This window comes from Coloeus monedula (genome assembly GCF_965178545.1).
Source record: "Coloeus monedula genome assembly, chromosome: 17".
Taxonomy (NCBI): domain Eukaryota; kingdom Metazoa; phylum Chordata; class Aves; order Passeriformes; family Corvidae; genus Coloeus; species Coloeus monedula.
This window is the reverse complement of record NC_138797.1, coordinates 14,617,841-14,632,761: the sequence shown is the minus strand read 5'-3', so window position 1 is coordinate 14,632,761 and position 14,921 is coordinate 14,617,841. Positions and strand designations below refer to the sequence as shown.

The 14,921-nt window shown below is 42.6% G+C and overlaps 1 protein-coding gene across 1 annotated transcript; it reads right to left on the bottom strand.

Moving 5' to 3' along the window:
• Positions 1-664: 664 nt before the first annotated feature.
• On the bottom strand, positions 665-13,718 carry ZNF217 (zinc finger protein 217). The gene is made up of 5 exons (XM_082292730.1): positions 12,000-13,718; positions 9,789-9,914; positions 7,379-8,959; positions 3,971-4,090; positions 665-2,730 (listed from the first exon to the last, which is right to left on the bottom strand). The coding sequence occupies exons 1-4, from the start codon at positions 13,396-13,398 to the stop codon at positions 3,981-3,983; spliced, it is 3,216 nt and encodes a 1,071-aa protein (XP_082148856.1). The 5' UTR covers positions 13,399-13,718; the 3' UTR covers positions 665-2,730; positions 3,971-3,980.
• Between the last annotated feature and the right edge of the window lie 1,203 nt (positions 13,719-14,921).

Genomic DNA, 14,921 nt, shown 5'->3' with positions numbered 1-14,921 from the left:
CAAGAACCTGGCCCAGCCTGTTCCTACAAACCAGCCCAGCCATCCAGGAGGCTGCATCCTCTCGTTAGTGCTGCCCCATTAGTGCCCTTAAATGAGACTGGTTCATACCGGGGCTTTCATCGGGTGAATTCCCTTTCGCCCAAGGATCAGTTGCCTTGGGTAAGTCTCCCCCAGATGCCTTCCAAGCTCATAATTTCAGTTTGAGATGTGGTCAGAGGTGCTGGTGTGATCTGACAGGAGAGTTCCAAGAACACAACAGAGCTAGAAAATTTTGCAGAACATATTTGGTTTCAAAAACTTAGTAATAATTTAATACAAATTATGAAATCTGACAATAAAAATACAATTCATGCCCCCCTCAGTGTTATCACCACAAAAAATGCACTCAATAACTCAGTTTCCTTTCTTGAAGGAGAATAACCACTAGAGAAGAAAGCAAAGGTTTCTTCCTTATTTTTTAAGACAGATTTTCTGGGGAGTGACTCAGTATTTTCATGTAACTGAACATGAATTTGGATTTGGTTATTGGCAGCTTCTCTCCCTCTTCCCCAGCAACGTGAGGATGGCGAAAGGTCAAGTGAACATGAAATTCCAGGCAACTCCTTTTAAGCCTTAAAAGCAAGACACAGAAACCAGTTTTGCAAAACACCAAGTCTATATTTACATCCACATGTAATAATATACTCAACTAAAGTGAAATACATCATAAATTAAATGAGTAATGTGTGCCTGCTGCTTGCCGACTTCCGGTTCCAACAATTAAAATAGAACAAAATGGAATGAAATAAATACATTAAAAATAAAAAAAAAAAAAAGGAAAAAAAATCAACAATTTGTACCTCTATATATGCACTGTTATTTCCAAAGGAACATACAAAACCAGTAGTATCCCAATAGTTAATACTGATGGGCAAAGTGTGTTCTGAAGCACAGGGTGGTGCTGCCATGGAATGGAGTCTTCAGGTCCATTTTTCCATTCCAACCCCAAAAAAAGCCTTGAGGGACACTGTACCAGCATGAAGGGAGATTAAAAACAAACAAGCCTTAGGTCTGTTTGCTGAAACACGTTAAAAAGCAGCCCTGCCCCGAGTGGCACAGGTGGAGCAGTGACAGCCACGCACCCTCCGGGACAGGGAGAGATCACACACAAAAATAGATTAACCCTTTTCCAAGTGAATTCATCTTCAAAAAATAGGCTATAAAAGTGCAAAACTAGGAAAACAAAAATCTAGATTATGTACATATGGCTCAGCTTATGAACAGGAAAACAGGTCAATAGTGTACAATTTCCTGATACACAGCACTTCATTCCATTGCCAGTTTACAGAAACATTAAAAACCAGTCCCATTTACAGGAACCAAGACAACTGGAACATCTCAAGTTGCATAATGAAAAAACAAGAGTTTCTAGGTTTTGCTATTTTACATTTGCTGTAGGAGGGAAGAGAGCAAAATGAACAGTGCAAAATATTTAATTTTTTTTGTTTTGTTTTACTAAAATATATGGAAGTCAAAGCCAGGTACAGAAGGAATTAGCTCTTAACTACAACTTCATGAGAAGAAACGAGGAAGGCAAGTCAAAATATGCAACAGTTCTGCTTTACTGGCTGGTAACTGGCCATCTTCCCTTTACAAAAATTAAACTGCATGTGCATTAGAAAAAACTCTTGTTGTCTTCACAAAAAAATAAAAGGAGAAAGTCTCCCATTTACAGGTTATTTCTCACTCATTTTAAACACCCAGTAGATGCTAAAACTTGACATCAAGAAGCTTCCAAGCACAGTCAAGTAGGCTCCACCACAGCCACATCCCTTTTGAAGTCTGAAGATCCCAAATTCGTATTTCAAGTCTGTTGTTTGAGACTTTACAGCTTTGGACAACGGTGCAAGGAAGTTTTTTTCTCTGAATGTGACTGTGTGGAGCTTAGTACAGAACCAAACATGTGAAACATCGAGACTATTATTGTTTCTCAAGCAAGTCCCAGGGATTTTCTGTTTGGATGGTGGCAGAGGTGTTTTTAAGAGGCTTCTCTGAAGAACAGCAACCAAAGCCAAGAGAAGAATCCAACCACATTTCAGGAAATCCAAATGTCAAGTATTGCCTCATGCTTGCATTTAAAAACATGCTGGAAACAACCCCAGAGAACCAGAGCCCTCCAGCACGTCCTGGTCCTCACCCAGCCAAGGCAGATCAGCACAAAGTCAGCACCGTTGCTTTAATGTTCACAACATTTATAAACCGGACAGTTTCAGACAGTTTATTTGGAACTCGGTTTAAAAAACTAACATAGTTCAACAGGAAAAAAACCAACAGATGAGAAACTTTCACTTTTATGAAAAAAGAGCATTAAGCCAACAGGATTTCAACTTCAATATTTACAGTTTACCTGAGGTGCAACGATATATATTCTTTCCAAGAGAAACTCTCCAGCAGCGCTCAAGTATGTAAAAATAGAACTCCTACCTAATATTTGGTCAATTAATTCTAATGAAAAATACTCAAAAGTCAAGGTCAAGATATACGTTCTCCACACACCTTCATAACCCAATTGTTTAGACTACTTTGTATGGCTATTTGGTACAAAATGTTAAAAGAACCAATATTATAAAACTGTAGTGTTTCTATATACAGTACAATCACAGCTTAGTTCAGTAGCTTTCACCGTTTTCTCTTCCTCAGGGGATGAACTGCAGGTGTAACGCCATGGAATATGCACTTGTGTCCTCAGACCTGGGGGAAAGAAAGAAGAAAAAACCACTAAGTTTGTGGTGTACAGCTATAAAATAGTACAGCACAGTTTCTGTTGTAAGGAATGTCTTTACAACAAAGGGAATTCCTTCCACAGCCTTGCTAAAGAATTGGTATTGCCATGTAAGTCTGGATCTTCTATTTGCCAAATAAAAGCTGGCAATCAAATGTACTTTGGAAGATGCTCAGCCCCAAAAAGAATTTCAGGCATGAAATCAAGTTAACAGCACAACCAGACACAACTATGCTTAGCAGGGGGACAATGAGAGCAGTAAGATTAGAGGAATACCAGGAAATCAAAGTGTTTTAAAAGCTGTCAGCTTGATGTTAGATAACTCTGCTCCCAAAAATCTTTCCTTAACATCATGTGTGCTGGCCAAAGTGCTACAGCATTCCAGACATGCTCCTTAAATTTGCATGAGGGAAATTATCTGTAGCTATGGGTTTGAAAAAGGCAAACAGATCTATTTATTTCCAGTCCCACAGAGCACTTCTGTCCTGAGCAGTGAGGGATGGTGCAAACACAAGGGGGGTGTTCAGGTCTCAGACAGAGCTGCAGCACTGAGGAGATGAACTCAAAGCACCAGGGTAAAGATTTCACTGGACCTGCTTCCCTAGGAGGGCACACCCTCCCCTCCCTCAAACAGAGGAAAAACCATCTGGAATCACCTCTGGAGTCACCAAGGGAATCTGTAAGGAAACCCTCAGCTCCCTGTGAAAGCAGCCCCCCAGAGCTGCGGTCTGAGGCAGCCCTGGGTGCTCAGCAGAGGCAGAGTGAGCAATGTCTGCGTCTCCTCAAGGCCCAAGCACCACAAGCTCCCCCAGCACCCACCAAGCGTGTCACAGGCACTTCCTCTCACTTCTGCTTCCCCACACCTCACTCCTCCACCTTCAGGGACTGACTGAACTTTGACTTGCTGACTTCACTTTGACTTGCTGACTTTCACTGAACACTTCCCCCTGGAACTAATTAATATATTTATCTAGCATTACCCTCCCATTTCTCTTCAAAAAGGAGCATCTCTGTACCTATCAAACAAACCATTACCACTACTCAAAAATCGGTGCTGCTACCCCAGCATTTGGCTGTTAAGAAGGAGGAAATTTTTATCTTTTCAGGCTCAGACTTTCACAGCCTCTCCTCATGCTGTGCAGGAACCTTTGATGCCACAAGTACCTCATGCAACATTTAAGCAACAATTAGTTCAGAAGGTTTGTTTACCTTGAGTGATTCAGTTCTTCTTGTCACTGGGTCTGAAGGGTGTGTTCCCCATGAAGGGCTCGTAACTTCTCTTCTGCAGCAGATTGCTGGGTAAGTGTTGGTATGACACCGATCTCTTTCCTGGAAAAAAAGTCATTTAAGGCAGTTAGAATTATTTCTTGCTACTCTCAGGTCTGCATCAGCATCCAGAATCCAAAATACCTTGACTGATCATCTCAAAATCAGGCCTCAAAACTATAGATATTCCTAGTCCTAGAAGAACATTATATGAAATTCAGGATCCAAAATAAATACAAGGAGAATAAAAAGATAATTTAACAACTTTGTGCTAAGTTTTATCCACGTCATGTCCAGCTCCAAATTTTGCTCATTTTATTGCAAGAAAGAAATGTCTTTGCTTAACTCATCCCACAGCAGAGGCCTCACCTAAGGAGGTGTAAGTGCTGCACCCTTAATGCCTAATTCAGTTCCTGCCATTTGTCTGAAAACTGAATTTTTCAGTGAGTATTTGAGAGGGAAACTGGGGATACTTCATTGTTGCCATCATGGATTATATGGAACTCGTGACACTTTAAAGAGTGTTAATGCACATTTACTTGCAGACCTTTGTTAAGCGATTTTCAGTCTAGTATACAGGCAGTTTCATGTTTATCTGAGACCATTAATCCAGATTTATATATGTGAAATCAATGCCTGTTCCATATTAAGTCTTACTAGCTTAGGCAAGCAGTCAAAAACACTTCATAAAATAAAGGCAAAAAGTCCAGAAATCATTACTCCCCCAGGATCCAAAAAGCCCAACTGCCATCCATATTCCATGAAAGCTTGCAATGCAGCATTGAAAAAACCTCGAGAGCTTTAATTAAATGAAAATGGCACCGCTAAATTAATATTTCAACAGAATCCACGGAGCCATTGGAGTGTGTCACGAGCAATTGTCTTTAATTTGCAGCCTCTGCCAAATCAATCAGCCAACAGGTTATCCTTGATAACATGTTGCCATTGCAAAGGCAACTAATTTGAGAATAACACAAAGTGAGTGGTTTCAGAATGTTTCTGTCTCTTCAGGGCAACACGGGATGGCAAAGCTTACAAGCAATAAGGGAAGGCATCATGCTTTAATCAAGTTTGCCAAGTGGAACATATTCTCCTGACAACTTGATCCAGCATTTAACATGCGACAGAACATGTTCGGGGGACCTCAAGAATGTTGCCACAAGGCACACGGGCCCTTAGAAGAAGGTTTTGACATCGTGGTTTAGAATACCAGCAGGGTTCGAGAGGCAGAGAGCAGAAAGCTGCAGGTCTGCACCTGCACAACTCTGCAGATGGTATCACACAACACGGCTGGGAGGAGTGCAAGTCTACAGAAACTGCTCTAGTTCAGCTTTTTAACGAAAAACAAAAAGAATTTTCAATAAACTTTTCAGTCTCCGCTCACAATAAAATTCTAACACTGTTACCAGTTGCTTGCCTGTTGCCCTGTACCCCTCTCAATAATTATCAAGGTTTAGGTTGGGTATTTGAAGGCGAATTGGTTGAAAAATTAAGAAATTAACCTCACAAACCTAGATCTTCCTGCCCAAGGCTTTAATTGAAGTTGCTAAGAAAACCCAATAGAGGGGGGCTTGTTTCACAAGTCTTTCCATGGAGGTAACAGCCATAAAAAGTTGCTTTTCTCGCCCTGAGCCAGCACTGGGTAATGAACAATGAAATCCTCATTTCCATGACAACAATGCTGTCAAATTATCTGCAGCCACAGTTCTGAGAGCTCTAAATAACAAAAACCAGTGCAAAGTTCTTGACTGCAGTGCAGTGTCTCCAGGCTTGCACCAAAGAAGAGGAAGCAAAGCCCAGCACGGAGATTTCTCTGGCACAGGTGGAGCTTCCAAAAGAGCCAGGTGGATTCCAGTGAAGTCATTGTTTAGAAATAGAGCTGCATGAGCTCTATTCAGCAGGCTGCCCTGGCCCACACTGCTGACAGCATTTCCCCATGCCTCCCTCACTCACTGATCCCTCTCCACAGTTCATCCTCTCACATCATCAGGAACCCAAGGTCAGCAACAACACTTGTGTTCCAGGGCACCCCTGTGCAGAACCCAGTGCCCATTTTGCATTTCTCAGAGCAATTCAGGGTACACAGACAAAGCTCTGCATGAAACCAGGAATTAAGTCCATTTCCCCACCTCTCCAGTGACTCAGCTGTGGTGCTTTTCCTTCTCCACTCCCTGCCCAGCCAGGACACAAAACTGTGTCGCTTTCCCTCACCTTTCCCTATAACCCACTGCGCATTTACATGTAACTGTGATACATTTTTGAAGCCTGCCACATTAAAACAAGCAAACAAAAACCAGAACAGAGTGAGCAAATAGATTTCTTTTTTCCTCCTAAAAGTGGATTCAGTATTTGCAGTTTGCTCTGACCTAAGGGAACACACCCCTGCTTGTTACCATCCCAGACTTACTTCAGAAGAGCAACTTTACTGCTTCCAGAGAATGGGAGCATTCAGAGTTCAGGAACTTCAGAGACTTCAAGACTACACAGCTCACACAGGCTATTCATTTTTATAATGGGATCTTCGTTTCAAAATTCAAAGTCCTATATTTGTAGCTAAGTCCATGCTGACCTCAGCTTAAATACCAGCTTCTACAAACAGTCAGACAACTGCTTAAATATCACCCAGCACCTTTTAATCTTGGTCTCCTGCTAAGTTTTGAGAATGTTGACCAAGGATAAAACACAAAAAGTATGTATTTTGTAAAAGTACCAGAGTTCTCCCAATACATCACAAATCATTTATCTCTGCTAGGCCCAGAAGTTTCCACAGAGCATTACTACACCATAATTAGAATAGCAGAAATCTGTTGTCTTGATTTAACAAAGTATTCTGTTCCTACTAAATGTTAAACATTAAAAAAAAACTCACTGAAGAGCAGAAGTCGAAGATTTAAATCAGTTTTATGATCTGCTATACATCCTTTTCTGCTCTTGAAGGGAACAATTGTCCACGACAGCTTTTTTTTCTTGTAAGAAGTTTTATTAATATTCCAGATGTCCAAGACTTCTGGCATATTAAGCAGAAAGGCTCATTCCATATCCTGGATTAGTCAACATGTCTGGAGTGCTCTGATGAGCAAACAATGCACGTTTGCTATCAGAGACCCATGACAGAGGGGAGGGGGGAACTCGAGGAACTCCAGATCCCTCTTTAAAATTCAAACGTTCCATGCCTAATTCCCCAAGCCAGAAGTTTGCTGAATCTGGATTTTAAATACAAAATCCAAGCACTGGCTGGACTTGGTGAAATGACATATTTTCAATGCTTCAAGGTGGGCACACACTTATTTCTATCCCATTCACCTCCCTGTGCAGCAGCGTAAGAGATTTGAGGAGGAAGGAGGGACTGACCTTCTCCTGTCGAGCTGGTTACTTGGCCATTGCTAGATCCACAAGAACCATAAAGTGATGCAGAGCTGTATGGCTCGTAAGGTTTGAGAGCAGTCAATACGTTGGGAGGATCAACATCATCTGCACTGAGAAGCCCTTGTTTGGTTGGCAGAAGAGAGGATGCGGGTTTGGTGCGAGGATATTCCTGAGGTAGCAGATTTGCATATCTGTTTGCAACACGGAATCTGCTCATTTCATATCTCCTGTAATTAGCCATTGGCGAGTCCAGGTGCTCCACAGCTACCAGAGTGGGTTTCATCCGTTTGGAAGAGGTTTCTCCATAGTCCAGAGTTGCATTGCTCCCAGATTTACTACAGAGATAGTCTCTCCCTCGGTGGCAAGCCCAGCCAGGTTCACTGAGGTGAGACTCCAGAACCCCATTCATGCTGCTGCTGATTAGACCAGACTGAGTCACTGGGGCACCCAGAGCTTTGATTTTAGATTCAGATCTTTTCACTCTGTCCAGTACTGGAGAGATACTGGAACTGGAGTGCACTTCTTGCTGAGGTTGTCTGTAGTTATTTGCCTGAGTTCCAAGATTACTTTGCTGTTTGTGAGACTTGAGGTTACTCGGGGCTGTGCTGCTCGACTCACTCGCTGAGAAGAGAGAGGCTTTGTTCTGTGGAGGAGTACATTGCTTGGCTTTCCCTGTTTGCAAGGGTTTTTGCTGTGGATTTGGGGAAGCCTTGTTTTTACTGGAATGGAGAGGCAGAGGAGGCACATCCTTGCCCAGCAGGGCCGGGGGGCAGCCCGTGCGCCGGGCCTTGGCCACGGCCTTGCTCCTGTAGCCGTTCTTGTTAACCGTGTCAGGGTTGTACTTGTGCATCAGCCTCTGGTGCATCATGAGGACCTCGGGGTAAAATGTCCTGTAGGTACAGAAGGGGCAGGTGCTGGGGGCCAGCAGGCCTCTGCTTGCAACCACTGAACATTCCTGGGAAGTCTTACTGGATAAGTCCAAGGGCTGCTCGTGACAGTCCACGACAGGTCTGCGTTTGTAGTTCTCAGTGCGTTCTTGCACATCGTTCACATTTTTGCCACCAATAAAAGCACAGATGTACTGGACATCATCTTCCTCTGATGCCACAGAAGCCTTTCTCTCTCTTTTAGGCTGAGCTTCCTTTGTTTCCTTCTCAGCCTTTAGTTTCTCCGGGTAAGGAGTGGGCACGTTCTCAGGTATTTGATTCAGATTGCTACAAACAGAACCTTTGTTCGATTCCCTGGAATTGTTCTTTACTTTTAAGAAGACAGTGCTGCCTATTGCATTGCTCAAGGACAGAACTTCCTTTTGCTGCTTGGCAGGTGGGCAGCTCTCAGCATCTTTGGCACCATCAAAAAGCCTCTTCAAATTTTTGGTTTCTGGAGCAGCATCAGCAGCCAGCGACAGCGCCGTCTCCTGACCCCGCAGGGAACCTTTGCTGTCACCCTTCCCATCAGCTGCATTGTCACCGTGCCTGTCCTTGTGGTGTCTCTCTAAATGATACCTCAGGGACGTTTTCTGGGCTGCTGCATACTCACAGAATTCACATTTGTACGGCTTTTCACCTGCAACACAGATTTATCAGTAAGTTTGACGAGATCTGAAGTCTCGATCACAAACGCAAGGGAATAATGTGGACCCTAAACCACTAAAATTGATTCTTCTCTCCCCTTCACACACTCCAAAGTCCCAAACTCATCTAAATCATTTAAACAACAGTATCTTAATGCTTTTACTAACTACAGTGACATCTTCTGGCTACGCTGGGATGCTTCCACACGCTGGCTACGGATGGAGATGGGAGCTGACAACGTGTCTGGCAGAGATAAGCAGGGAGTGGAACTCTGGGTCAACCCCAACAAGCTGCAGCCCTTGATCATCCCACAAGTGTCCTATTCCCAACACAAACGGGACAGCTCAGCTGTAAACAGAGCTGCTTCCCAAGGAGCACACAGGCAGGCGTAGGAAGGGTTTGTCTGGCTATGCAAAACAAGGAGCTGAGTTGATAAATAGACTCAGCTTTTCCCCAGGTAGCAGCAGCTGGCAGATAACCAACTTAACACTTGAGAAAGAGGCTGGTTTTTAAACTAAAACCAAACCCTAAACTTTTGCTACACTGCTAAAAGCAGAAAAAAATCTAAAATTTTAAATATATAGTTTCAACAATACTTAATGTAATTAACCCTGTTCAAAAATATATATACTTATGTAAATAATTCCAATAAATTTTAATTGCAATTATTTGATTTTTTTCTTTAGAATTAGAGAAAACTTTGTCCTTACTCAACAATTTTGAAGGCAATTTCTGTTTTTCATAAGCAAAAACCAAACATTCCATCCAAGTGGATTCAGCAGATTTCCCTCCCCTCCCCCAAAGGTAAAGCCCCCATCTACCTGTATGAGTTCTGAGATGAATATTGAGGTAATAATTGGAGCGAAAATACTTTCCACAGTAGCTGCATTCTCTGGAGGTTCCGAGGGTTTTAACTTTTGTTCTTTCCAAACTGTCTTCATTTTTATCTTTGGGAGAAAATACAGGCATATTATGAAGAGCAAACGCAAATTTGCAGTCTTGTTCAACACAGTGTTTTTTCAAGGAAAAACATAAAATTATGAACTGCTGTCAAATCCTACGGTCTACAAGTAACTTTTGCTCTGTTCTACTGCACTCTGAGTAATCAGAGAGCACAAGAGTTAAAAAGGTTTCTGTCCAGAACACTGCGGTTTGTGACTGTGACCAAGGAGCCCAGAGAACAAACAAGATGCAAAACAAGGGCTCAAAGAAGAAGAAAAAAATTTGTCTCTATTGATCTACAGGATCTTGATGGAGAATGGCCCATCTCAAATACACAGGTTATAAACTGTGTTATTTTATTAAAGGAAATGCTTGAATTAGTGTGACTGGGATGATTCAGACTAAATGTGCTCTGTGCACCACAGCCAAACACAGGGAGGTGGGGAAGGAAGGCAAAGATGCATTTTTTTAATTAATTAATTCTAATGATGATATTATTTCTGTGCTAATCAGTGGAGAGTCTATGTAGAGACACTCCTTAGACTGGATGAAAAATATTTCCTATAAGCATCCTTAGATTTGATGAGTCCTAGTTCAATCCATTAATATGGAGTGAGGAAGTGCCAGGGTGTCCCAATGGGTGACCCGTGTATTCCAGGAACAAATCCAGGGATGTCCCAGCAGTTCCACTCCAGTGCAGAGGCAGGAGGTGCCACAGGAGGGCGGCAGGGACGGCGGAATGGCAGAGAATTCACCCAACAACCACCAGCAGCCACTGCGACTGCCCTGCAGCTTGCACTGAAAATCCAGACAACTCCACTCAATACCCACAGCAAGGCTGACTGGAAACCAGGAGGAGGAAAGAGACCTTTGGTGTGACTAAGAAGTGGGATATATAATAGAGCTTAAAAGAGTTCTTTGAGGTTCCTGCCTGCTGGAAAGTTTCTCTCCTGGAAATGCTGCGTATGGCTCAGCCCTGGCTGACTTGAACAAACAGCTCGTGTCTCCAGAGGTGTGACTCAGCAGCTCACACCAAAATCTGCTCTGCTTTAGGATAAGACTGAGAAACAAAACAAGCAACTTCACATTAGGTAATCATTTCATTCCTTTGTTCCTGGAGGCAAAATAAAGGGCTGCACATTACCAGAAATGGCAAAGTCAGCCCTGTGTGGGTGCCAGGACATTCTGTACGTCGTGTCTTGCCTTGAGATTATGCAAGTGTCTGTTCCTGAACTGCCGGCTGGGCCCATGTCACAGAGAAGGGGAGATTAGCTGCCAGACTTTCTTTTTGTCCTCTGACATGCCATCTTTTTCAATTAAGGAATCATTCAGTATCACTTGCTTTTCTGGGACACTGTGACATGCAGAATTAATCCTGGGTAATGTACAGATGGAGGCCATCCACACCGTCAGCAGTCCTTCAAGGCAGAGGAGTTAAAGATGAACCTCTCTTACATACATGTCCACATATTAACAGCTTGTGCCCTGACACAAATGATTCAAACGTGCTGGCTCTGACATTTAGGCTTTCAAATTACTGTTCAAAACAAACACTGAACTTGCAGTTAGACAAAGTTTTAAATAATTCTTTACTTCTCAGGGTCTTAAGAACTGCTGGTATTGAACACTGAGCATTTTTTGCCCTTACAAGATAGAGGGGGAAAAAAGTGAAACTGCAATTATTTCTTCAAAAATACTCTTTGAAAACACGTGCTGGGTGAGAAGGGATATGGAGCACTCCAAAGCATCCAGTAAAGCTAGAGAGAGAAAAGGGGTGAGTAAACAGTGAATTTTTGATTGTTAAACTCATTGTTACGAAAACTATTTCCATGACTCCAGTAACTAACTGCAAGAAGGCCCACCACAACTTCAAAGACCGCAAAATGGCAGCATCCAAACCTTTCTTTCCCTCTCATTTTTCTCTGTTCCCTCTCCCCCACCATAACATTCCCTATCTAGTTTTTCAACATTTCCTATCACATTCTGGAAAGATAACAGAAAGGCACAACGCATTCTTTGGCTCTAAGGAGTTCCTAAACAAGTCAGTAAAAGCCACTTCAAACTGAAGTGCTCCCAGTGCTACTACTCACCTAAATTAATTGTTTCTGGAAGCCCATCTTCAGAGCCATCCTCAGAGCCTCCTTCCATTCTCTCTGCTGCCCCGTTTTCCTCCAGGTTTGCAATGATATCTGCACAGTAGGTCCTGGCAGCAGTGGAAGTCTCTCCATCACCCCGCCGGTCCCTCTTGTGCACTCTGGAGTGAAGGACCAGCTGGTGGTATGTCCTGAAGGCTTTCCCACACTCGGAGCAGTGGGTTGGCTTCTCTTTGTTCTGGGATGATTTCGAATCCATCTCCATAGAAGGCACTTCACCAGCGGGATGTTTCAGTTTGTCCTGGGTTAAGTTACCATTCCCTGTGAAACTGCTATTTTTATTTACCTTAGACTTCCCTGTAGTTTCAGCCTGGCTACTTTTATTTGCATTCCAAATTTCACAGAGTTCTTCTTTATCTGAAGATGACTCATCATTGTCTGTACTTCCTTCTTGCCCTGGTTCTTTAATCTGCCCATGGCCAACTGCAATTTTACCTTTGGTAGCCAGCTGCCATGCTTGATATGTGGTGAAAGGATCTAGTTCAGCGATCCACTTTGCAAGTTTCTGCAGTTTGTCCTTTTCCGGAACTGAATTTGGTCTTAAGTTCAAGAACTGGAAAAATTCCTGGTTTTGAGATGTTTCTTCTGCATTGACTTCAGCAGTCACTTGGGGGCTTTCACCATTGGGAACTGATTCTTTGGTGTGCACTTTACTGTGCTCAATTAGAGTCTCTTTATTGTGAAATAGGAAACCACAAACCATACAAATTTTGTAAGGTGACGTTACATTTTCAGTTACGTGCTCCTGTACCACCTCATTTATTGTTATGGGGCCTTCAGAGCCTTGTTGGTGCTTGTTTCTAGAACCAGGTTTTCCAGTGTGTGTTCTCATATGATTTTTGAGGAACCACGGCTCTTTAAATCTTCGCCCACAAACATTACACCAATATGTGAAAGAATCTTTATGCTTTTTCATGTGTGCCTCAATGTCAAAAGCTTTATCAAACGTCTGCCCACAAACTTTACAGCTAAGTTCTTCACTGTCCTGCTCATTGCTCGGTGAGGGTGAGTTGGTTCTTACCTGACATTTATCCAGAGGACTGAGATACTCTGCTTCCACCCTCAGCACGGCTGGCTCACACAGCGTGGGCCTGTGCTGAGTTAACACGTGCTTCCCCAGCTCTTCGGGGTGCTTAAAACTCTCGTCACAGAACATGCAGTCCAGGGGCATGCAGCCCTCAGCCTGCATGAGGAACTTCTCCTGCAAGCTCTTGTAGGAGATGGTGTTTGTCCCTTTTATTGTCATGGAGGCATCGCTGTTCTCCATCTGGGCACCAACGGCGCTGGCTATTCCATCGGGTCCGTCCATGTATGCCAGGAGAGGCTGCGTTGGCATCTTTCCTCCCTTCTGCTCCCTATTACATGTCTTAGTGGAAGGCTGCACTTCTTTGGGGGTGCTCCCTGATCACAGTAAGGACACTTGTAGAGTTCTCCAACATGTGCTTACAAGTCTGCTGACCTGGAAAACCTCTGCCAGGAAAAAAAAAATTTTTTTTTTCCCCCCCCACCAGCAAAAAATTATTTCTTCTTCAGCTTTATGTGCTTCCACACATGCCAGCAAATGTATCCAAAGGTTCAGTCAGTGATGGGATGAGGTTTTTCTGAATTGTTTCTTCAGCTTTTTCAAGTCTACAGATACAGTCAGTTGCACTTAGTTTTGTTGTACAAACACTTCAAATAGTTGCATTGGATAAAATACACTCAAGGCCAAGTTCAGTGCCACAAAGAACTCCAGCACCTGCGAAAGAGAGAAGAGTTAGTCAGACTTGTCAAAATAGAAGTATTGTCTCCCAAATAATGAAAATATTAGGGCTGAGAACCATCAAGTGCTTTAGAACAAAGCATATTTTTAAGAGCCAATGAGGCATAGGTAGAAGGCACTTGGTCGCTTTTCTACCTGCCACAGCTGAAATCGTTTGGTCTTGAACATCCCTCTGTTTACAGTTGTTATTTTCTTGCAAGACTTTCTCTGTCCCTTCTAAACCTGCTCTTACCCAGTTATACAAAGCTGCTGAAACCATATTTCAATGCACTCCTGAATTCATAACAAACGTAGCAGCCCAAGTAACCTTTCCTTGAACCTGTAAAACCACAGCAAAACTTCACTTGTTTGTCCTCTAAAGGCTGTTGAGCAAAAAGCTTTTAAGACCAGACAGCTTGGAATCAGCTTTTATAGTTCTGGTACACAGGAAATGTCAGCACAAATCTTTGTATTAAGAACTATTCACCAGCCCCACTACTCAAAGCTTTTCCTATCACCCACAAATTTACAATGTCTGTGACAGTTTTGGGCTGGTACAATAAGAACACCTCAAAGTTCAATATGAACTAATGACACTGTTTCTTCAACAGTGGTTTAGTATTTAAATCATCCCAGAGCCCAACTATTACATTATAAAAAGAAAATTCTTTAATCACAACTCCCATTTAAATCTCTATGTCTACTAAAGTTGTAATGTCTGCTAGCAGCAACTTCATGGCCACCACTCTTTGGGCTGATAAAGTAGAGTTCTGTGGAGTTCAGGACTCCAGTTGATGAAATTTTTGGATAAAGGAAAAGTCTAGCAAACTAATACAAGACTAATATAAACGGCAAAGAAATCATTCCGAGACATTTCCAAATAAAGCAATAGCTAATGAAAAGAATTCATTCAAAATCTGACTCAAACTTTGGCAAATTATTTCCTAAGAGCCAGCTGGTCAGTGACCACATGACTTGAATTAATATGCCCCAAAACACATAATGCTCTGTAACTCTTAGAGCAGAAAACATGGACACAGTTGGGGTTTAAAATTCACCTCAGCTTCCACCTCTGCCTTGCTTTTATATGGAAAAAAATGAAGCATTTTGCTTTATTT